The following is a 22,742-nucleotide window of genomic DNA, read 5'->3' on the forward strand; positions in this document are numbered from 1 at the left end:
TTGATTCAAACTCCGATTTTAACTCATTATTAAATTAAAAGAAGTGCTCCGCATTCATTTAATTTTGGCAGAGTTCTATGACTTGTGGACAATGCCACTTTGGTTCAAGAAGAGTCAATTCTTCCCATAACTCGGACAAGTTATTATAATATTCTCTAATACTCTTGTCCCCTTGAAGCATATTACGAACTTTGTCTTGAAGTTTGCACACATGTGTAATGTCTTTAAGAGAATACATTCTCTTAAGGTAATCTCAAGCGTCATTAGTATGTTCAAACTTTGCAAGGCTTGAACATTTTTTTATGTTAACCCTACTTATGAGCCAAGACATAATCTTGGCACGTCCCATCCTCCATTCTTTCCACTTCTTTTCGTAAGTGGTAATGGCTTTGTTTTTCTCAACCTTCGTAAGAAGTATTCCTTTCTCTCCTTCCACTTTTGTAAGAATTAGTTTAGGTTCCAAATCGGTTCCATCAACTAATCTCTGCAACCCCTTTCCCCAAATGAAGTGCATCATTATTGAAGCCTATGTAACATAGTTGGAATCATTAAGCTTGATGGGTTTAATGGTGATATTATCATTGTCATTCATTTTACACGATTTTTTAGGAAAGAAAGAGTAAAGAGAGAATAACGATAGGAAAAGAGAAAAGAGAGGATAATAAGTACTCCACCACCGATAGTGAGTACAAGTGCTCCAAGCTCTTTAGACGATCACGATTTTGAAAGGAACTTCACTCCTTTTCCAAAAAAATTGAGTGGCGCATTTTTCGATGCATTGAAAACAAACTTAGCTTGATCACCAAGCTCTGATACCATGTAAGAAGACGAGTTCTTTGATTATCACCAAAAGAAGCTTCAAATGGCTTCAACCAAAATACCGAAAAAAGAGAACACACACAAGAACCACAAGGGTTCATACAATAATACCCAAAAAAGAGGTATTCAATAAAGGGAGAAAAAATTTTTATTGAATGGGTAAAACACCCTTACAAAAGACATACATATCAAGGGGAAATAGCCCCATATTTATAATACACAAAGAGGACTTCAAGTGGAAGTCATTGGGCTCCCAACAACTCTAAATAGAGTCGTTGGGAGTCCAACGACTCCCTAGTACACTTTACTTTTTGACTTTGGTCAAAAAGTAAAGTCTAAAAGGGTCCAAAAATAAAAGCTAAAAACTAACCTAACTAGTTTCTAACTAGAATACATAACTAAGGTAAAAAACTAAAAAAAATTACATTATGATATTACATTTTTTAACAAGGAGCCTTAGGAGAATGTCTATTACGAAAATAATCTCCCTACTTCTGATCCTACAGCCCATAGCATAGGATCAAAACTAGGAAGTTCTGCAGTAAAGAAAAAAGGTGTGGCTGGTGCTAGTAATAGTGGTGCAGGCACAAAAAGAAGATGAACAGGAGGAAGTTCTTCAAGAGGAGGACTAGGAGGTAGCGGTAGAGGCTTTATTAAGAGTTTTTTCCCTCCTAGGACTGCACCTGAGGGCATCCCGACATTCGTACTGCTATGACTCTTCAGCATTTAATCGAGCAGACTAATGTCACGGTTCGGAGATGGTTTTATAACGCATGCATTCCTTTCAATGCGGCAAATTCCTTTTATTTTCAGGTCATGGCAGATGCCATAACCAGTATCGAGACTGGATACAAGATGCCATCATATCATACTTTAAGAGGAAAGATTTTAGATGCTAACATGAATGAAGTGAAGGCTTATTGTGATGAGATGGGGCAATCATGGAGAGAGATCAAGTGTAGCATCATGGCAGACGGGTGAACAGATACAAAGTCAAGGACCTTGATAAATTTTCTTATTTATTGCCCTAAAGTAACAATGTTTTTGAAATCAATTGATTTGTCTGATACGCCCAGGAGAGCAGATGTATTGTTGAGGGTTTTTTACCAGGTAGTCGAAGAGGTTCAGCCTCAAAACATTGTACAATTTATTACTGATAATGCAGCAAATTATAGGACAACAGGTGAAGAATTGGCAGAAAATTTTGGGTCATTGTTTCGAACCTCGTGTGTTGCCCATTGCATAGACCTCATGCTTGAGGACATTGGCACCATTTATGAGGTACATCAAACAGTTGAATGCTAGTAAGAAATTACTAAATTTATTTGAAATCATGCATGAGTTTTAAGCATAACGAGAAAGTACATTAGTGTTGAGTTGATTCATAGTGCAGTTACCAGATTTGCTACAAATTTTTTAATAGTGCAAAGTTTAGTACAGAATAAAGCTGCAACAAAAAAAATGTTTTCATCATATGAATGAAATGCATATCCCCATGCCTTAAAAGAAAGCCCAGAGAAATTGTACATATTGTATTAAGAAGTGAATTTTGGGATTCACGTGTGAAGTTATTGAGAATAACTATACCTTTGGTGAAGGTAATTTAATTGATTGACAATGAAAATATACCAGGTATAGGTTATCTCTATAAGGCCATGGATAAGGCAAAAGAGGAAACAATTCTACGTACCTATATAGAACATCATTGATCATTGTTGGACTGAACAACTTCATCAACTTATTCATGCTGCAGCATACTATGTAAATCTTGTATTTAGATACTCCCCTACTTTTAAAATGGACAGAGAAGTCAACAAAGGCCTTTTGGATTGCATCGAAAGGTTGAACCCTGATTATAGCATTCAAGATCAAATTCATAAGGAAATGTAAACTTATGATAATGCATTGTATGATATGGTAAGACTTACAACAGTGCAAAACCGTGCCACAATGCATCCAGATTTGAGCAAATTCATACCGAAGGAAGAAACAGATCGGAGTACAAACGACTCAATGACTTTGTCTACGTTCGCTACACATTACGATTGAAGCAGAGGTATATAAAATTCTAAAGTTTATTTGTCATTTTCATTCAAAACTGAACTAATTTTATTTTTTTAAACTAATTTTAATTTTTTCATGTCATATTTTTAGGCAAATTGAAAAGTTATCAGCAAGGAAGCACAAAAAGCAATTTGATCTCATCAGTTTAAACATTTTGATGAATTAGATGCATGGATTGAAGAAGAAGCAAAGGCTCTTTTGAATGAAAAGGACATTCAATGGATTAACATGGAAGGAGCACAAGAAGTAGATGATGAAGACCCCAAGTATCATGGGAACGATGTGGATGTCGAAGAAGGAGAAGAAGAAGATAATGAAGATGATCATTAAAAGACTTGTTCTTGTAAGATGTTTTTGTTTATGTAATATGAAAGTATGACTTATGATATGTAATAGAGACATGCTTCGTAATATGTATGTAGTTTGTGCAATTCATCATTATTTCATGTGAAATTATTTTTTTACAATTTTTACTGAATTTTTCTGATTTTTCTTGATTTTTATTTTTTAATTTTTTAATTTTTTTGAATTTTTTATTAAAAAATTAGGATACGTTTACGATATGATACGATACGGAGTCACTATTGGATCGACCGATACAGGTAACGATACACTACTTACAATCTTGGTTGGAACAAACCAACAACTCTATTGAGGTCTCCCTCTCTCTTGTAAGTGTATAAATAGGGGCTTTTATCTCCTTTCATTTCTTAATGTTTCTCTTAAGCATTCATACGCAATAAGATGAGTATTTTTTATGTTTTGTATTCTTCTCTTTAGTTCTTTAATGCCTTGAATGCACTTAGTGCTTGTGTAACGCCGCAAAATCGTAGACTTGAAACCTTTTATGAAAAAGGTTGAAAGCTTTGAAATCAATTATTTATCAGAGTTTAAAACAGAAGTTCAGTGGAAGATCAGGTTCAAAACAACAAGTCCCTAGACCTTGGGCACATTACAACCAAAAAGCAGATTTTCCTTTTACAAACCGACTTGCAATTCAAATATATATTTTATTGAAATGAGAAGAAGAACCACATTTTGGTAATACAGATTTAGAAATCCAGAGTTCTAATCAAAAGAGATGTTTTCTAAGAAACCTTGTACCAGGTCTATCAAAAGAGTCCCCAGGAGCGCAACGTCAGGAAAGGGCATTGCCTTGAGTGCATCGCGTCATCATGCCATCGCAAGCTGTCTCAACCTGTTCACCACCTGCCCATGGAAATGAGTCAGTCACACAACAGACTAGTAGGGGTGCAAAGGACAAGAAAGAGCAGAAGCTGCAATAAGTAAGATAAACGCTAGCTCAAGCAGGAACAAGCAAGACTAGCAGATCTAACCAAATGTGTTGTGGAGTAAGCAAAGCTCTAGTAAAGCAGACAGCTACGTAAAAGAGCAGGAAGGATCAGAGTGCTTGAACAGACCACTATAGCAACCTCACAAATATAATAGGTGAAGAGTAACTAACTCTATCCACCAACCAAGCAAAAGCAATTGCAAAAGACAGGTATTCATAACAACATTCGAAATAAATACAAGTACCATAATATGGTTCAGCCTATCGGCCAGCAGCTACATTAATCGTGAGGCACAAGCTATTGCATCACAAGCAATTATAAGCTACACAAGATAAGCAATCAACTAGTATGAGAAACTAGTTATCACCAAGCACAGAACTGCGTAAGCAGTTTATCCAATAAGGGTAACGCCTCGACCGGCGTACCTAGCTCCACGAGTAGCATACCTAACTATCGAGCTAACAAGCAAGCAAGCAATGCACGTCACAATATGCATATCTCAAGATCATGTGCATAAGTTATATCTTGTCTCATTACTGAGCAGGCCGTTGTGGGTACGCACAAGGCAAAACGTAGAAACAGCCGAGATCGATTAGGGGGTCCATTATGCTATGTATTTTATTATACCCCGAATGACTGACTGAGTCCGCTTCCTAAGGGGACGGTCTGTGACCAAGAGAGTAAATCCCCAAAGGCAAACAAAGGCCCAATGGATGCGCATCCGTACTTCTGCAGAAGTGGCCCGAAGGATTTCCCCTAACCTCCGATGACTGGGGAAGGTCGGATCTTTGCCCGAAATTGCCATATATGACTGTCCATCGAAGTTTTGTACCATCCATCCTCTCTCTTGATGAACCGTTCCGAATGAGCGCGACGGAGGGTTTCTTAACCGCCGTCCCATTCTCATGCTCTGGTCTTTCAACCCAATCGAGCATCTTGCCTGTGAAGGCGCATGATTATTATTTAGGTGAGTTATACACGCCATTGCGCGTTCGAGACAAGCACACAATTCACATCTTACAAACAGCAGTACGCATCGTAACTATTCACATATACAATCACAATGAAAAGGGGGTCAATCCTCAGTGAGGGTAGAAACATCACTCTTGTGATCTCAAACACATGCCATTGCATGTTCGAGGCAGACATAGGCCTCTCATCCTACTCATCGTAGTACGAAACGTACCTGTTCAAAAGTACAACCACGATAAGAGGGGTATGGATCTCTCGCAGGAAATCCCAAAGCTTCTACTTTATAGAAACCCGCAGTGAACTTATTTCAGTTCCAACTGATCGTGCTCGGGTCCTTTAGACAATCGCGAGCAATTGGCCTATTAGGCGAAAACAACATAGGTTACTGTAGACCTCTCGTTCTGCTCTCGTAGCCCAAACATATCGTATGTGACTTAAGGGTACAACTATAAGAGGAGGAACATGGATCCTTCGTAAAAGATCCAACAATACCTTCACGAAGGAAAGCACCACAATCATGGTTGAACCAGAAAGCCTAGAAATTAGGTCTCGCATCAAAGGTGAGGTAGCGTCGATCTAGCGATGGCGCAAGTACCTCGTCAGGATTCCCGCCCCTACTCGTGCATAGGCTTCTAAACCAGGCTATCTGAGTCAAATCGAATAGGTGAACTAAGGTTGTAACACACCTATCCCGAATGCACCGATTTGGGAGATCTGGCCGCTATCACTTTACAAGCTATACATTCCTGAAAATAGGATCGCACCTAGGACAATGTCTTTTGAGAACTGAAGTGCATAAGTGCGTGTCGTGGCTTGTAAGCCAAGTGAAACGATATACACTATACATTCGAAGTTGCACGCAGGGAGTGCAAGCTGACAAGAGGCAAACGCATGCACATACTAATACAAAGGCAAAACGAGGGACAAGACTCAGTGGGCGAAACCGTACCGCGAGGGTAGAACGCTAAATCTCCACATGAGGTATGAGATCATACCTCGATCATCGTAACGCACAAGCAGGCAAACACGTAAGCAACTCGTGAGGTAAGAGATCATATACTGACCACGCGAGTGTAAAGGACGACTCACGAGGCATGGGGTTACACCTCGATAGATCAATAAGCGCAAGTAAGAAAAGGAGCATGCGACAAAGATAGGATACATGCACGAACAAGGCATATGCATGAAGCGCAGCATCAAGGTAAAGACGAATACATACAAAAGGTAAGTGCAAGAGCAAGCACGATAGCACATGAAAGTAAAATACGAAGAGTAAAGCAGAAGCAAAGCCATGGCGCATAAAGCGCAGGGCAACAAGTAAAAACAAGAAGTAAAGTGCAAGAACGTAAAGAAGGACCAGGCATCCTGGAGAACAAGGCAGACATAAGCAAGTAAATGCCAAGGCACAAAGCGCGGGGCAGCATGAAAGTAAAGTGCGGAAAAGTAAAAAGGACAAGGATCGCGAAACCGCGTCCTTGAGTTAAAAGACATGGAATGTAAAGCCTAGGCACATATAGCGCGGCGGCGACAGAAAGGAAAGTGCAGAAAAGTAAAGAGGACAAGGATCGCGAAACCGCGTCCTTGAAGGTAAAGACATACGTATATATATTATACGTATACATATATCGTCCTCTTTTAGTTATCTTTCTTATTTTAGCATTTATCAGTTCATTGTCCTTTCACGCAAGAATCCCCTACCTTAAGGGGTTGCGGGTCCTCGTACGCATGCAGCGTAGGCAAGCAAGAGCTCGAGCCACAGAGGGCGAGTTGGATCCACCGTTCAACCTGGAGATCTCAGAACATTAGTATATGCCATATAAGAAAAGAGAAGCAAACACAGCAAGGTCTCCTGCCTGCAGAAGGCAGAGGCAGGAGCTCTGCATCCTGCAGACAAGGGTGCCAGAGGCAGGGGCCTCAGCCCTGCTTGGCAACAGTAGCAGAGGCAGGGAGCAGGAGCTCCCTGTCTGCTAGCACAAGGAAAGGCAGGGGAGGGAGCAGGGGCTCCCTGCCACACCTGCCACAACAAGGCAGGGGGTAACACCCCCTGTCAGAACAAGAGACAGGGGAGCAGCCCCCTGCCGGCAGCAAGAACAAGGCAAGAGGGCAAAGCCCCTTGCCGAAGAACAGCAAAGATGCAGGGGGCAAGCCCCTGCTCGAAAACAAGAAATCAGGGGGGGCTTCGCCCCCCGCTGGCACAACGCAGGAGGCAGAGGGCCGCCCCCTGCCGGCCCAATGCAAGAGGCAGGGGGGACAGAGCCCCCTGCCGAGGAGCAACAAAAGAGCAGGGGGGCTCCGCCCCCTGCCAGGAACAACAGAGGGTGCAGGGGGCTCCACCCCCTGCAGGAAAAAAAACTGAAGGCAGGGGGGCTAACCCCCTGCCGGCAAGCAACACAAAGGCAGGGGGGGCCCTCCCCCTACCGAGAACCAACAAGGGAGCAGGGGGGCTCGCCCCCTGCCAGAAAACAAATGGAAGGGGGAGCCTCGCTCGCCCCCTGCAGGCAAACAGCAAAAAAGGACAGGGGGAGAGGAACCCCCTGTCAACAAAACAAATGGCAGGGGGAAGCGGAGCCCCCTGCCAACCCAAACAAGCGAGAAGAGACGGGGGGTGACAGGGCTCGATCGGCCCCTGCCGACACACTCCGAAAGCCCAGGGTGGTGGCAAGGACTCGGTCCCTGCCGACCCACCAGCAAAGAGGCAGGGGGTAACCCCCTGCCAAAAACAAGCGACAGGGGGCTCAGCCCCCCTGTCGACCCACACCAAACAGGAAGGAGCCACAGGGGGCGGAGCCCTCTACCAAGAAGGGCCAACGACAGGGGGCTCAGCCCCCTGTCGACCAGAAACAAAGGGAGGCAGGGGGGTTTTAAACCCCCTGCCTAGCAGCACTGCTGACAGGGGCTCAGCCCCCCTGTCAAACCCACCTGCACAAAGGAAGAAAAGGGGAGGGTTTACCTCCGAAAACGACAGCAACAGGGGAGGAGCTGAGTGGAAGGGGCGAAGAGGTGGTGGTCGTGCTTGCAGGATACCGGCGCTCGAGGGGTCGTCGACGGCTCCCACGACACAGGGAACGAAAAAGGGGGGTTCCTGCCGGAGCTAAAAGGCCGTCGGTGGCCGGCGCAGGGAGCAGAACAAGGGGGAGGCGACGATCGCCGGCGGCTGCAGCACCAAGGACGGCGGCCGAGGCTGACGGCGAGTCGTCGGTGCTCGGAGGCCACTGGGTCGCTCGAAACTCCGAGGGGAGGAGAAGAGGTGGCCGCAGGGAGGATCGTCGGTCGTCGGCGGCGAGGATGCCGGCTATTGAAGGTCGGCGGCGATCGTGGACTCACCGGAGCTCGAAGGGGGGAAACGCCGGTCGTCAGGGAGGCAGAGGGGTGCTCACGTCGTCGGGAGGCCCGCCGGACCGAGAGAGGAGGCGGCCGGACGGAGCCGCTCGTCGGCGTCTCCGATCGCCGGCGACAGCTCGAGGGAGGCGGAGCAGAGGAGAGAGAGAAGGGGCGAGGGTTTTGCCCCTCGCCCGAGACACCTGCGTCTTTTTAAAAGACGCAGGTTCTCGGGAGTTCGAGAACCCGGGTCCGGGTTGAGCTCGGGTCCGGCCCGGATCCGGGCCCGACGCAGGGGTCAGACCCTGACTCGTGTCCGACACGTGCGGGGCACGTGTCTGACACGAGTCGAACACGATTTTTTTTTTCACGGGCTTTACAGCTTGTGTTATGCCTTTGTTGATTTCATGCATGAGGGCATGAGAGGGTTATCACTGTGACCTATAACTTAATAATAAAGATAATCATGAGTCCATTTGAGAAGTCGGTGAAACAAGGCTCTCTGAGATGGCTGGGTCCGTCCCGATCTCTTGTCCTCCCGGGAGAGGGAAGGGCGATACAAGTCTCGTAGGATATATTAAGTTTTTAAGGGTTGAAGGCGCCTCTTGTCCCTATCCTACGGAGGTTAGGGGACAGGTAAACCAATGAGTCTTAGGTGGTAATACCACAACTCTGCAGAGTTAGGGATGCATGCCCGATTTTTCGCCGGCGATTTTGGTTTGGCGTATGCCAAGACCTGGGATCGTGAGTCCGTTCTCCCAACCGCTACATTGCAGAGTTGAATCGCTTGGGAAAAAACCAATTAAGACATAGGAGGGCAAATAAAATACATAGAATAATAAATACTTCTATGATTGTTTATGGATGTCTATACTCTTTTTTTGTATCAAATGAGTCTGAATAAATAAGAGAAACAATGAATTAGATTTTTAGAATCACTACTATCGTATGCATAAACATATAGATGTAAATATGTAGAGACTACTAAGGTTTGCATATGAATTTCACGTGTGAATGAAAAATACATGTTTATGGCCATGTGATTGACCTGTTGACACAAGTCACGAGCTTGTTTGTTGTACGTGAGGTGCTTGTGTGTGTGAGACACACAGGAAAGGTCGAATAAGGGTTTGTTCCTTATATAACTGAATGCAAATGTGCATTAATGTTCTGAGAATAAACATGAAAATTAATAATTTAGATAATGCATATCATAGTCATGAGTTGGACACGAATATGCTCTTTTTTAGGATAAAAAAAAGTGAAAGTTTACATTTTCATGGACTGTTATGTTTTATTTCACTTTGAAGCATGCTATGAATTGTGAATTCTCATTTATGTATGTGAACACCTGTCATGGATATGAATGAATGTAATGTTTAATGTTATGAATGAGATTGAATGTGAGTTTGAGTTTTATGCATACAACTTACACAATTATGAATGCCATGGAATGAATGATGATAAATGTAATTGAATGCTATATGCATGTTTTGATGTGGATTTCCTTGACCCTCATTTTTTAAATGATAAGAATCACACTTTGATTGTACCATTACAAACTTTATATATATTTTTCAAGTTTAGTTTTGGGTTTTCCTACGGGCAAATGGTTGATGCCCTACAACACTACAGATAACATCGGGGAGGACTGAAGCGAAGTGCGGGTTGTTGCACAGCTAAAGGCTCCACTCTTACCTATTATGATCCTTGGAGGATCTAAACAATTTTTTATGGTTATAAACTTGTAACAATTTAACTCTTTTATATCTCGATCTTTATGTTCGAAGAATTGTAATATTTTGGAATGAGAATATTTCTGAATTTTGTCTTTTCACCTATGCAATGGTTGTGCTTATGAATTAGAAATTTTAAATCTTTACGTAACTCCTCAACGGTCTTAAACCTTAAATTAATTTCATCTTCTGTATTTTTGTATTTTTCCACGTGTGAGAATCCCTGAAGTAATAACCTCAATCAAGTTGTATTTATGGATGATTCTGTACTGAATCTGATACAGGGAGGCTAATATACATTCGTGTTTGCGCTCAGGTGGGTCGTCTAGTATTCGGAACGGTTGGAATGTGGTCATAGATGAACTCGTTGAGATATTACTTTCAAGAATCATACAAAACTTTGTAACGAATAAAAAAGTTTTAAATTTTTTTCAAAATTTTGGGTTGGAAAAGTTTAAAAAGATTGAATTTTTTAGGGGTGTTACATTATTAAACTTTTTTTTAAATTATCATATATTTTAAAATATGATAATTTAAAAACGGAATGTTGGGCTGCCAAGAGACATCATATTCAAAAAATGAGTGTAGCTGAGATGCGTATGCTGAGATGGATGTGTGGAAATACAATAAAAGATAAGATTCGGAACGAGGAGATACGTAAGAAGGTAGGCGTTGCACCCATTGAAAATAATATGAGAGAGAATCGTTTAAGGTGGTTTGGACATATTCGGCGAAGGCCTAATGATGCTCCAGTTAGAAGGATGGAGAAATGGAAAAATATATTAGTTAAAAGAGGTCGGGGTAGGCGTAGGAAGACATGGATGGAGTTGATAGGAAAGGATATGAATGCTTTGAACCACACCGAGGACATGGCATTGGATAGAAATGATTGGAGGAGAAGGATTCATGTGGAAGACCCAAAATGATTTTCTTTTTTGGTTCATATCGCCGACCCCAATTGTTTTGGGATGAAGGCGTAGTTGTTGTTGTTGTTGTATCATATATTTTAAAATAATTTGAAATGGTGTTGTTTGTCTTTCACAAGCATGATCTTATAAAATTTTGCTTAACTTGTATTTAATTTCTCTCTCTTTACTCTTGGTGTATTCTTACGTGAAACTTAAAGTAGCTTATGAAGTATTAAAAATTATGACCTAGCTTATGAATAAATAATTTTTATATTGATAGTTGATTTTTGTGCACTTGTGATTGCCTTACATGATGAATGAGATTGTTTATTCGCGCATAAGGTATTGAGCATGATTTCTTATGAAGTCATTCACTTTAATAAATGTCTTTTGTGATACTTTTGTGGGACAATAGTTATGTTACCAGGTGTTTCTCTTGTTGGTCCTTATGATTATGTTATTTTCTTATCTCATGGCTTTTTAATGAAAATTATCTTACATGTATTGCAGGGGATTTAAATATTATGTTTCTATTGCATACTTAGTTTTTTAATAAATACTAAGTTGAGAATTATGAGAAACTTATTTGTGTTTGCCCTTTGTGGGTGTTATAAGTGTTTCCCTCATGGTTCACTTTAGCATGTGTTATTGATTAAAGACTCTGGATTCATTTCATACTTGTTATTTATAAAATATTATTTTTATATTGTGGCCTCTTTGGTATATCCTTAGTGCCTTAATGTATCACTTGCATGTATGCTTAAATGTGTTCTTATGTGGTTCTTCATAGCTTTTGTATAAGGTATATGGTTTTAAGTTATTAAGATTGTTATATATAAATGAGTTTTTTTATCTCTTTGTGAGTATCCATGATTAGTTGTACTTGTGTATGCACTTAGTTATATATATGGTTCTTTGAGAATCTCTATATATGTTTTGGCAATCTTTAATGTTATATGCCATTGTTGTCTTATAGGAGACTTGTAATCTAGATTGAGTTATCTCTATATATAACTTGTTTATATTGACCATGCATATGATTGCACTATATTCATTTTAAGTTTCCATCTATCATTATTAGATTTGATTTGAAACTTTGTTTTTTCAAATCGGTTATTATACATGAACTCACTTATTTGAAAATTGATTTACGTGAGTATTTATTGCCTTCTTATGGCATTTGTTTTGTCCATCACAAATCTTTTATATGATGCTTCTTTTGTTTTTGGCCTTGTTGCTTATGTTGAACCAAAGTTGTTTGTTGGGGTAAGTTGTGAGCACTTCGGTTTTGTCAATTTAGATTATCGGCTTATAGTTTAGATCTAATTGGCATTTGTTTGATCTTTGGTTCCATGAGAGTATTGTATCACTCACTTGGATATTTGGCCATTTGTATTATGGATGCTTATAATTATATTTATTTGCGATGGCTATCTATTTTTTAAACCATCGTGTTTCGAAAGGTTGTGAAATTTAATATTTCTGCATTGATTTGTAAATTTTTTCTTACCTTCTTGATGACACTAGTTTGTTTTCATTACACGCTCTCTTACCCTGTGTGTTTCCTCCTATTATGCCTCTTATTTAGCTGTCATTATGCAGACAAGAGATGTTTTTCAAATGTAGTGAGTTGTGTGCACCCATTGGTTATTCATATTTTTTATGTGTTTATTTTGCCCATATGTGGCATTGTGATTATGCGCTTATTATAGTAGTTGATACACTTGTTTACGTGTCATTTTATGTAGACAAGATGTGTTAGTTATTCACACTTTTTGTTTGTTTTTTAGTCCATTAGTGGCATTGTGATTATGCTCTTGTTCTAGTAGATGATACACATGTTTAAGTGTCATTTTATATAGACAAGAGATGTTGGTTATTGACACTTTTTGCGTGTTTTTTAGACCATTAATGGCATTGTAATCATGCTTTTGTTCTAGTAGCCGATACACTTGATTTTTGAGGTTTTAAGGTCTAGTGAGGTGCTTGCCTTGTGGTGGTCGAATTATTATTGAGATTTGCAAATATCATTCCTTTTGTTGAGTGGGATTTTTAAAATCTCTCCAAAAAAATTAAACTTTTTTCTACTTCTATGAAAAAATATTTATTGATAAAATTTTATGCATCTTATGTGCATTTCATTAATAATATAATATATATATATATTAAGATTCATGTTTGGTCCTTTGTGCTTAAGCCCATTCTAGGTTGTGTGAATGAATCATAGTCGGTTGTGATTCATGAAATTGTTTTCTTTCTTTATTATGTGCAATAAATATGTTTTAATTGCATGTTGGATTTATATGTATTTAACATTAATTATCTTGTTCACATTGTTGTATGCATGAATTTAATTATCTCTTCTTTTCTTGAGGGCTCTTTTGAATTGTTATATTTTATATGCATGTTGTCGGTGATGATTTGTTATTTTATTTGAAATGCTTTTCTAAAAATCCTTGGGATATTATTTATGCATAATTGTTTATCTCTTCATGGTGATTTATATGTCCTTTAGTGCTCAAATTCTATTATGATCAATACTTATGTTTTTCTTGAAAAAAAAATATGTTGATTTTGGGTTTATGGTTTGATTTTATAAAAAAATTATCATTGAGGTATGCTCCTCCTATCTTTCTTAATGATTATCTAATGTTTCTCTTATTCAAAAATATATTTGTTTTTAAAACTTTATAACTTTTGGGTTAGGATATTTTTTTTTAATTGAAACCTTTGTTTTGTTCGCTTTGCAAGTTCTTAAAGATGTGATGGATTGAGAAAAGAATATATTTGATGCATCATATAATGAAGATGGAGATATTTGATGAATGTGTTTGGGGACGATCACCAATAAAGACATACAGAGACTTATATTTGCAAAATTCTCTGATGTGACACAAGGATTGAGACTTTCAATGAAGACACTTGAAGACTTTGATCCTTCTCGTTGATTCTTTTTGCATTTTCAAACTTTCGGTATATCACACCGTAAGTTTGAAGGGGAGTGTTAAGTTGTGTGTATATATATATATATATAATGATGTAATAGGTAAATACTCATTAGTGGTATTTTGGTCATTTCAATCTTTGTAATAGGTTGTGCCCATTAGAGGCACATTAGTACTTTTACTTTATTCTTTTCTTTTTGTCCTTTTCTATTTTATAGGGACTATTTGGTCAAATACCAAATACAGTTGTTTGACTAGTCAATATAGAGTTGACTAGTCAATATAGTTGTTGGAACAGTCCAACAGCTCTATTGAGGTTTCCCTCTCTTGTATGTGTATAAATAGGGGTTTTTATCCCCTTTCATTTCTTAATGCTTCTCTTAAGTATTCATGCCAAAAAAATGAATATTTTTTATGTTTTGTGTTCTTCTCTTTAGTTCTTGTGCCTTTGTGCTTAGTGCTTGTGCCTTTGTGCTCTTGTATTGTCCCTTAGTTGGACTTATCTACGTGCATGTACACTTTGTTTTTATGATCTTCTAAGCCCTTAGAGACCCTCATTTTGTATTTTCGCATATTTCATTACACCTTGAAGAAGAAAGTGGCTTTGAGAAAGATGTGACTAAGAAAGATTGATTATTCTTTCTTGTTTGATTTATTGTCAAAAGAAATAAATGAATCATCTAACATTAACGATGAGAATGATGATTGCATTGCTAATAAACCAAGTAGTAATGATGAAGGTGGTAATGATAATGTTGGAAATGACTCTCCAAACATTATTGGAAATGAAGGCTTATTGACAAAGAGTTTAAGGTTTATTCTCGGTGTATTAATGAGGACCACCCATGTGCACTTGAGAAATATATGCAAAATCAACCTATAGATGAAACCCATCTTAAGGGATTAAAACACATATCCAAGGCCCCTAATAAGTTCATGTCTTATAAGTCTTTTACCCCAAAGTATAGAGTTTGTTTATTAGCCATTCATGCCCTTCATGAACCATCTACCTACAAAAAAGCCAAAGATCATCCTATTGGATAGAAGCTATGAAGGTTGAGTTAGATGCCCTCTATAAAGCCAAAACCTCAAAAATTATGAGTATCCTTTAAGAAAGAAAACCATAGGATGTAGATGGATCTTCAAAATTAAAACCAAAAGTGATGAAAATTTAGAAAAATATAAGGCTAAGTTAGTAGCCAAATGATATACTCAAGAATATGGAATTGACTACGAAGAAAGTTTTGCCCATGCAGCGAGAATGACAAGTGTTAGGATCTTTATAGTTGTAACTTCTATTAAAAAATGGTCAATTTACCAATTTGATGTCAAAAATTCTTTTCTTAATGGGAATCAAAATGAAGTGTACATGGACCCTCCTCATGGGATTGATGTTGAAGAAGGCAAAGTTCTTCAACTCAAGAAAGCATTGTATAGTCTCAAAACTAGTTTCTAAAGGATGGTAAGATAATTTTAGCAAAGTCATGACTGATCTTGGTTTTATATCATGCTATACTAATATTGCTCTTTTTGTAAAGAGTGCAGGACTAGGTATCATCATCTTACTATTATATGATAGTGCCAAAAAAAAGGGTTAAATTTATTAAAAATGTTCTTAAAAATAATTTTGATATGTTTGATCTTGGGTTTTCGAGATACTTTCTAAGTATTGAGGTTGTGTACTCCTCCCGAGTGTATATTTTGTCCCAAATGAAATTAGCATATGAAATTGTTGTTAGGTCAGATAAAAAGGTTGTGGATACTCCAAAAGTCATCAATATTAAAATGAGGATCAATGATGGAACTAGTTTAGAAGATCCCACACTTTACAAAGAGTTGATTGCATCACTTAACTACTTGTCTATTACTCAACAAGACATAACATGTGTTGTACACAGTATTAACCAGTTTCAGCATGCACCCACTTCACTTCACGAGTGCAGTTATGTGGATCATTCGATATATCAAGGTTAAATAAAGGATTATTTATTTCATCCACTTCTTGTTTAAATCTAATTGCTTATACAAATTCGATTGGAGAAGCAATCCTAATGGTCGTATTGTATCTTTCTTGGATACTCTGATCATTTCTTAAAGGTGCAAGAAGCAACACAAGGTGTCGCTCTCTTCCACCGAAGTTGAGTACTAACTAATGGCAACTATAATCTCAGAAATTATTTGGTTGAGAAGTCTCTTAAAAGATATGTGTGTTATCATCTCTACTCCATCGAAGATGTGTTGCATCAACAAAAGTGTTATCTATATTGCTAGCAATCACACCTTCCACGAGCGTACGAAGCACGTAGAGATGGATTGTCATTATGTTCGTGAAGAGTTTCTAAGAGGCATTTTTAAGCTTCCCTATGTGAACATAATTCCAAATTGCAGTTCTTCATCAAAGCATTGTCGGTGCCTCGCTTTTCCTTTCTCTTTAGCAAACTCTGGGTGGTCTCACATATTTATATATATTCATGAGAATATATATATATATATTGTAGAATGTAGTTTAGGATAATTGTATTTTTTGTTTGTTTTTGTTTTTTATTATTTGTTTTCTACCCCTTTATGAGAGGGGTATTTATGACTTTCTGGACTAACCGTTAGGCTAGGCCTAACAAATGAAACTTGCATTTCGCCACACGTTTCGAAAGCGATGCATTTCATGCTTTTGAAGTGCGCTTCCCCGCTCCTATAGGCGCTTTTGGTAACCCTGTGCTAGACCCTGGATGCATGAGTCTTCATAAAGTCTTGCCTACATAACCCAGTGAAAGCTCAAACTCATGGCCCACATACATCTGAGACCAACTGGGCAGCTACAGTAGGCCAGTTGTAAGATCTCTATGGTGGGGGTGGCTCTTCTGATCCCGCAACAAATTTGACCCAATTGGTTAGAACTCAAATCACCAAGAAGTATTCGGAAAGAATGGCAATTTCAGCTATTCTGAGAAGTAATCCTTCTATGAACATGGCTGCATTGTGTAATTAAAATAAACCAATGAAGCCTTCTTTATTTCCAGATTTAAGGTAAGTGTCTACTATGTCAAAAAAAATTTGAAGTATTTATTGATTTTTACATCTCAATTAGACCTAAAACTATGTCATTAGTAGTAGAATACTAGCAAGCGGACCAAATAGGTCATGAAACAAATGAAGCACATGCTTACCAAGAACATAAATCCAAGAGCTGCGAGGATCACTTGCAGAAATTCAGCAAAAGCCCCTGCAAATCCTTCATCCTCTGGTCCACCAGAACCATCACCTCCTCCGCCTGTTCCCTTTCCATCACCGCCATCATCATCTCCAAATTCCATCTCTTTCATCCTCTTCTGCTCCTTTAATACATCCTGCACAGTCAATTCCTTCTTGAACCTACCCATTAACTTTTCTAGCACTTTGAATGGAGAAGCCTGAAAAGCAATTTCAAATCATAAGATTAATGAAGAGGGAAGCTTTCAACCAGTAGAAACTAAGCATAGGCAATTTCATCATAAAATCTGTTAAATCTGTTATTCAACCTATGACCCAGAAAACCAAATCCTAAAATCTGTTTCAGAATTAATGTTACAACATGGCTGGGAATCAGATAATAAATTAATTGAGTTTTCTAAACACATAAACAGTATGATGTACATGAACTACAAGAATTGTGATCACCCACAATGACAACATTAAATAGACTGTTAAAGAAGAATAGCAATTCAACAGTAGCATGAACAACACATTATACAAGATCATAGAAGATCGCAATGCAAAAACAATATCCCTTGCTTTATTCTTACATCAGCATTTATCTAAAAGAATTTGTGAATCAGATATACAAAACACAGAAAACTACCTCCACATGAAACTGCCTGACTTCTTAACAACAGACTGTGGGCTTGGTTTGTATAAAAACAACTCATTGTTTTTAAGGAAAATAATTTACACAACAAAAACTTCAAACCATTTTACAATAAGGTCCTTGCATGGTAATCTTTTGAATGATGATATGATAGGTCAGCAGAAAACACACTTTCACTGAAGGCAATACCTTCCAGATAGCTATTTTACAAACTCACACATCTCTCACAACAGGAAGTCGATCACAATAAGGGTATATGAAGAAAAAATACCTCATTTTCTTTCCCTGGATTTACTCCACGGCCAAACACACATACTGGTGTGCATCTCTGGCTCCTTGATGCATCAAAAACTAGTCTTCTTTGAGCTTTAAGAACGTGGATGGGTTTGGTTGCATACCTGAGTGACTTTGAAGCAGAAAAGAAGCACACAGGACCTTCGATCCTCACATGAGGTGAGCAAGCATTGATGTGAAGAGAAGTCATCCTTAACTCATGCTTAATTATGCAACCAACTACATGACAACAAAGAAAAGACAGTGGCTTCAATGTGCGTTTACAGGTAAATAAAACAATAAGAACTTAACAGTAAGAATGTGCCATTAATCTCCAACTGAGTAAAAAACAGAAGCCCAAAGAATAAGATGCAATAAATTAACGTACATAATCACCAAGATTAAGAGTTCATAGGAACATATTGAGGAAAGGTTATTCCTACAAAATATGCCAAAAATATGAGACTTCTTTTCCCCTGAGGTCAAACTCTAAGGGTGTCTTTGAATGCCTTTGTTCTTAAATCCTGAAAGAAGGATTTAGGAGAGGGGATCTAAATCATGCCCATCTTTGACCAAAAACTAAGGTTGGGTCAGCAATCGACTAGTTTTACCCAAGGTTGTAAGTATTGTATTGTTACCCATATCGGTCGGTCCAAAATAAGATGTGTATTGTATCATATCCTATCATAAAAAATCATAATTTTTTAATATAAAAAAATCTGAAAATTCCAAAAAAATCAGAAAAAAATTAACAAAAATTCTAAAAAAACATCACACGAAACAATGATGAATTGCACAAAATACAACCATAAAATCATATATGAAGCATTGAAAGGAATGCAGGCATCATAGAACCAACCTCAACTAAATGTTAAGGAGTCATAGCAGTAAGACTCATGCATTTCAAAAAAAATGATGTTTTGGATCCCTGCTCACCTGAAGCCCGACCCCCCGCTGATCCCTGCTCGCCGAGTACACCGTCCCCCCGCCGGAATCCCCCTCTCTCCTGGACCCCGAAACCCCTCCCGTCTCTCGTCTCTCTCATGTTCACGCCGGAGCCCCCCCTTCGTCGATCGTGCTTGCCGGAGGCCTGCTTCCCCCCTTAGGTATGCTCTCTCTCCCTCTGCTCTCTTTCTCTCTTGATCACCCTCCCCTTCTTTCTCCTTTGGTTCTGTTGGAGCCCTCTTCCTCTTCCGCCATGGAACCAGGTGGTCGGACGGCCACCCAGCTCTCTCGGTTTCATTGTTGCACAAGGGACCCCTGAAGGTCGTCGGCCTGCAGCAACCATGGATACCCAGCCTACTCCTGCTACCCTCGTTGTCCCTGCTATCACTGATGCACACATTGCCACTGATGTCCCCACCTCGCCTCCCTTTACAAAAAACCCTCACTAGACCCCACATCGCCCCATCTCAATGGAAGTCACCTACGTGCAGGATCTCCCTTTATGGTAATCCATCTCGTTGGATGCCACCGAACACCTCCTGCTTCTCTGATTGACCGGAGGGCAGGCACCACCTGCGCCTGCCTCCTCCCCCTTTTCCCCTTCTTCTATGGCTGCCCAAGGCAACCACTGCTGCCGCAAGGGAGGCTTTCCCTTGTGCTACCTTCTACCTGGTATGGTGAACCCAAACTGGTCTCAGGATCCCAGCATCCTATCGTGCCACCCGAGGTAGGTAGGACCCTAGGCTGGCCGCAGTGGCCCAGGCTCAGTCCTGTCTAATTAGGGGGGGGGGGGGCTAGGATCGGCTCAGCCAGCCACTATACTACCCTATTCATGCGAGCAGCAACAACAATTGTTGTTGCTACATGCTCGACTTTGAGCTGAGTTTGGCTGGAACCAAACTCAGCTCAGCCCGGGTTGTTTTAGCGAAGCGTGACTCAGTCAGGAGGCAGCATCAGGCTGCCTCCTTGGCTCAGCTCAAACCAATTTCTAGCACCGAGCCCAGCTCGATCAAATTGAGTCTGGATTTGTAAAACTTAGTCAACACGGTTCCCTGCTGAATCAAACTGACTTTTTATGCCTCGTTCAACCAGGCTCGGTCCGGTCGGCTCGAACTGGGTTCGAGTTCGACCCCTACGACACAAACATCACTTATTTTGTTAAATTTAATTTGTTGCATCATTGTTTCGCAGCACAATAAAATATCTTTTAGCGCACCACATCGATGCAAAAGATGTGACATGCTTACCAAGGCACGAGCCCTTAAAAACCTACGCTCAGAATCATCAGCGAGTCTGACCATCTCCGAGGTAGAGAAAAGTTGCATACGAGAACAAATGACAGAATACTTTTAACTTATACGTAATATTATATATATATGCTTTTAACTCAAAGACGCAGTTTTGCATATTCTTGTTCATTTAAATTATGTCATTTACTTTGTCAGCACGTTGTAATGTGCACAGGCTACTGCTTACGCAATTTATTTAGCTGATACATGGCTTCGTACATCATGCATCACTTACGCAATTTATTCAGCCGATATACGGTTTCGTACATCGTGCATCACTTACGCAATTTATTTAGCCGATATATGGCTTTGTACATCGTACATCGTGCATCACTTACGCAGTTTATTTAGCCGATGTATAGTTTTGTACATCGCTTACGCAGTTTATTTAGCTCGATGTGTGGTTTCACACATCGGACCTTGTTTTATGTCATTTATTTTGCCGCCGCGTTCTAATATGCACAGGCTTATGATTTAATATATATGTATTCCATATATATATATATATATATAACTTTGTGAAATACGCAGTTTTGTGTACTCCTTCTTACTTTGTATTACGCGTGCATTAAAAGACGCAGATTTGTGCATCATCACCAAGTCTTTTTTTTTAAAAAGGGTTTTACATGCGAGATTTCAAACCTCGTAAAATTCGTTGTCTTGAAAAGCAAAAACAAGTATTTGGTGCAAGGTTGTCAAACTAGGAAGCGAAAGTGGAAAATGATACGGGAAGCGGAAGCGGAAGCTAGAAGTGAGGCATTTTGAAATTTACAGGGAGCGGGAAGCGAAGTATCAACTTTAAAGCAAAATATAAATAAAAAATGAAGCAATATGGTAACTTAATAGGAATCAAACAAGATGCTAATAAAACCTAAAATAAAATTGACTATTCTTATATTTCATGATTTTTCAGTAAAAGAGTTAAATTTTTGTCAAAATCTAACATTGATGGTTACCAATTTAGATAAAATAGATGGGAAGTGAGTGAAAGTGCGAGAGGAAATACATGAAAAACATGAAAAGAATCATTAGAAAAGCATATAGGAAACATATACCATGTGTGTGGGAAGCATAGAAGAAGAGTGGGGAAATTGAGATTCCCATGAAGTTTCGGAAGCGAGGAGTATCGCGCTTCTGGAGCGAGTTTCAGGTAATCTGGTAGCGTGAAAATGTACGATGATTAAAAGAAAATCACATAAATGGTGATGATCGCCTTCACAGGCAAGATGCTCGATTTGGTTTGAAAGACCAGAGCACGTAAAATGGGTCGTCAGTTAAAATAGAACCTGACATACTCATTCGTTTATTTGGTTCCGTCAAGGGAGAGAATGGGATGGTATAAAAACTCTGATGGATAGGTTGTTAACAACTACACGCCTCGAGTAGCAATTGAACTCGGTATCCTTGGTCATCGGAGTTACGAGATGAGGCTACCAAAAATTATCCTAGGTAGTAGATCCCATAGATTTTATGAAAGTTGGATGCATCCCTTGCCATCTAAGTCACAGGGACTCGGCAAAACAAGTGTCGCACCCGCATCGACGCGACGCGGGTGCGCGTGCAGCACCGAGTGCGATCAACATGACCCTGGGTGCGGTTAACGCACCCAGGGTCATTTTTGTCCACTTTTTGGCATTAAAAAAAATCCCCGATGAAAAGGAGGATTAGGGTAAAAAAAATTGCCCCTAATTTCTCCTCTCTTCTCCCCCTGAGCTCGAGCTCTCTCCTACCGACGCCCCAGCTCCACCTCCCAGGCTCCTCCTCTCCTTCCGCAGGTATGTACCCTCTCTCGCTCTCTTCTTGTGTTGGCAGGGGAGGGGCCGAGCCCCCCCTCACCCTCTCGCTCTCTTGTTGGGTCAGCAGGGGAGGGGTTGAGCCCCCACTCTCGCTCCCTTTGTTTTCAACAGGTGAGGGGCCGAGCCCCCCCCCTCCCCTCTCACTCTCTTGTTGGGTCGGCAGGGGAGGGGTCGAGCACCCCCTTCCCTTCTCGCTCTCTTGTTGGGTCGACAGGGAAGGGGCCAAGCCCCCCCCCCCCCTCTCGCTCTCTTGTTGGGTCGGCAGGGGAGGGGTTGAGCCCCCCCCTCTCGCTCTCTTGTTGGGTCGACAGGGGAGGGGTTGAGCCCCCCCCCCCCTGCTCCCTCTGTTTTCGGGAAGGGAGGGGTCGAGACCCCCCTCTCGCTCTCTTGTTGGGTCGATAGGGGAGGGGCTGAGCACCCCCTGCTCCCTCTGTTTTCAGTAGGGAAGGGGTTGAGCCCCTTCCTGTTTTTGGCAGGGGAGGGGCCGAGTCCCCCACCCTACTCCCTTTGATTTCAGGAGAGGGGTCGAGCCCCCCCTCTC

The 22,742-nt window shown here is 40.2% G+C and overlaps 1 protein-coding gene across 4 annotated transcripts in view; it reads right to left on the bottom strand.

Moving 5' to 3' along the window:
* Positions 1 to 22,742, bottom strand: part of LOC149840880 (Tetratricopeptide repeat (TPR)-like superfamily protein) — a 71,838-nt gene that overhangs the window by 25,704 nt on the left and 23,392 nt on the right. For 2 of the 4 annotated variants that reach the window (XM_090003421.1, XM_090003422.1), the window contains 2 exons: positions 18,170 to 18,411; positions 17,222 to 17,464 (listed from right to left, as the gene is read on the bottom strand). In XM_090003421.1, the coding sequence (XP_089859547.1) occupies positions 17,222 to 17,464; positions 18,170 to 18,382 (456 nt within the window). In that variant the 5' untranslated portion in view covers positions 18,383 to 18,411. The remainder of the gene's footprint in view (positions 1 to 17,221; positions 17,465 to 18,169; positions 18,412 to 22,742) is intronic. The other 2 variants (XM_090003423.1, XM_090003424.1) reach the window with 2 other exon arrangements.

This window comes from Nuphar pumila, chromosome 4, assembly GCF_984573655.1.
Source record: "Nuphar pumila chromosome 4, dmNupPumi1.hap1.1, whole genome shotgun sequence".
Taxonomy (NCBI): Eukaryota; Viridiplantae; Streptophyta; class Magnoliopsida; order Nymphaeales; family Nymphaeaceae; genus Nuphar; species Nuphar pumila.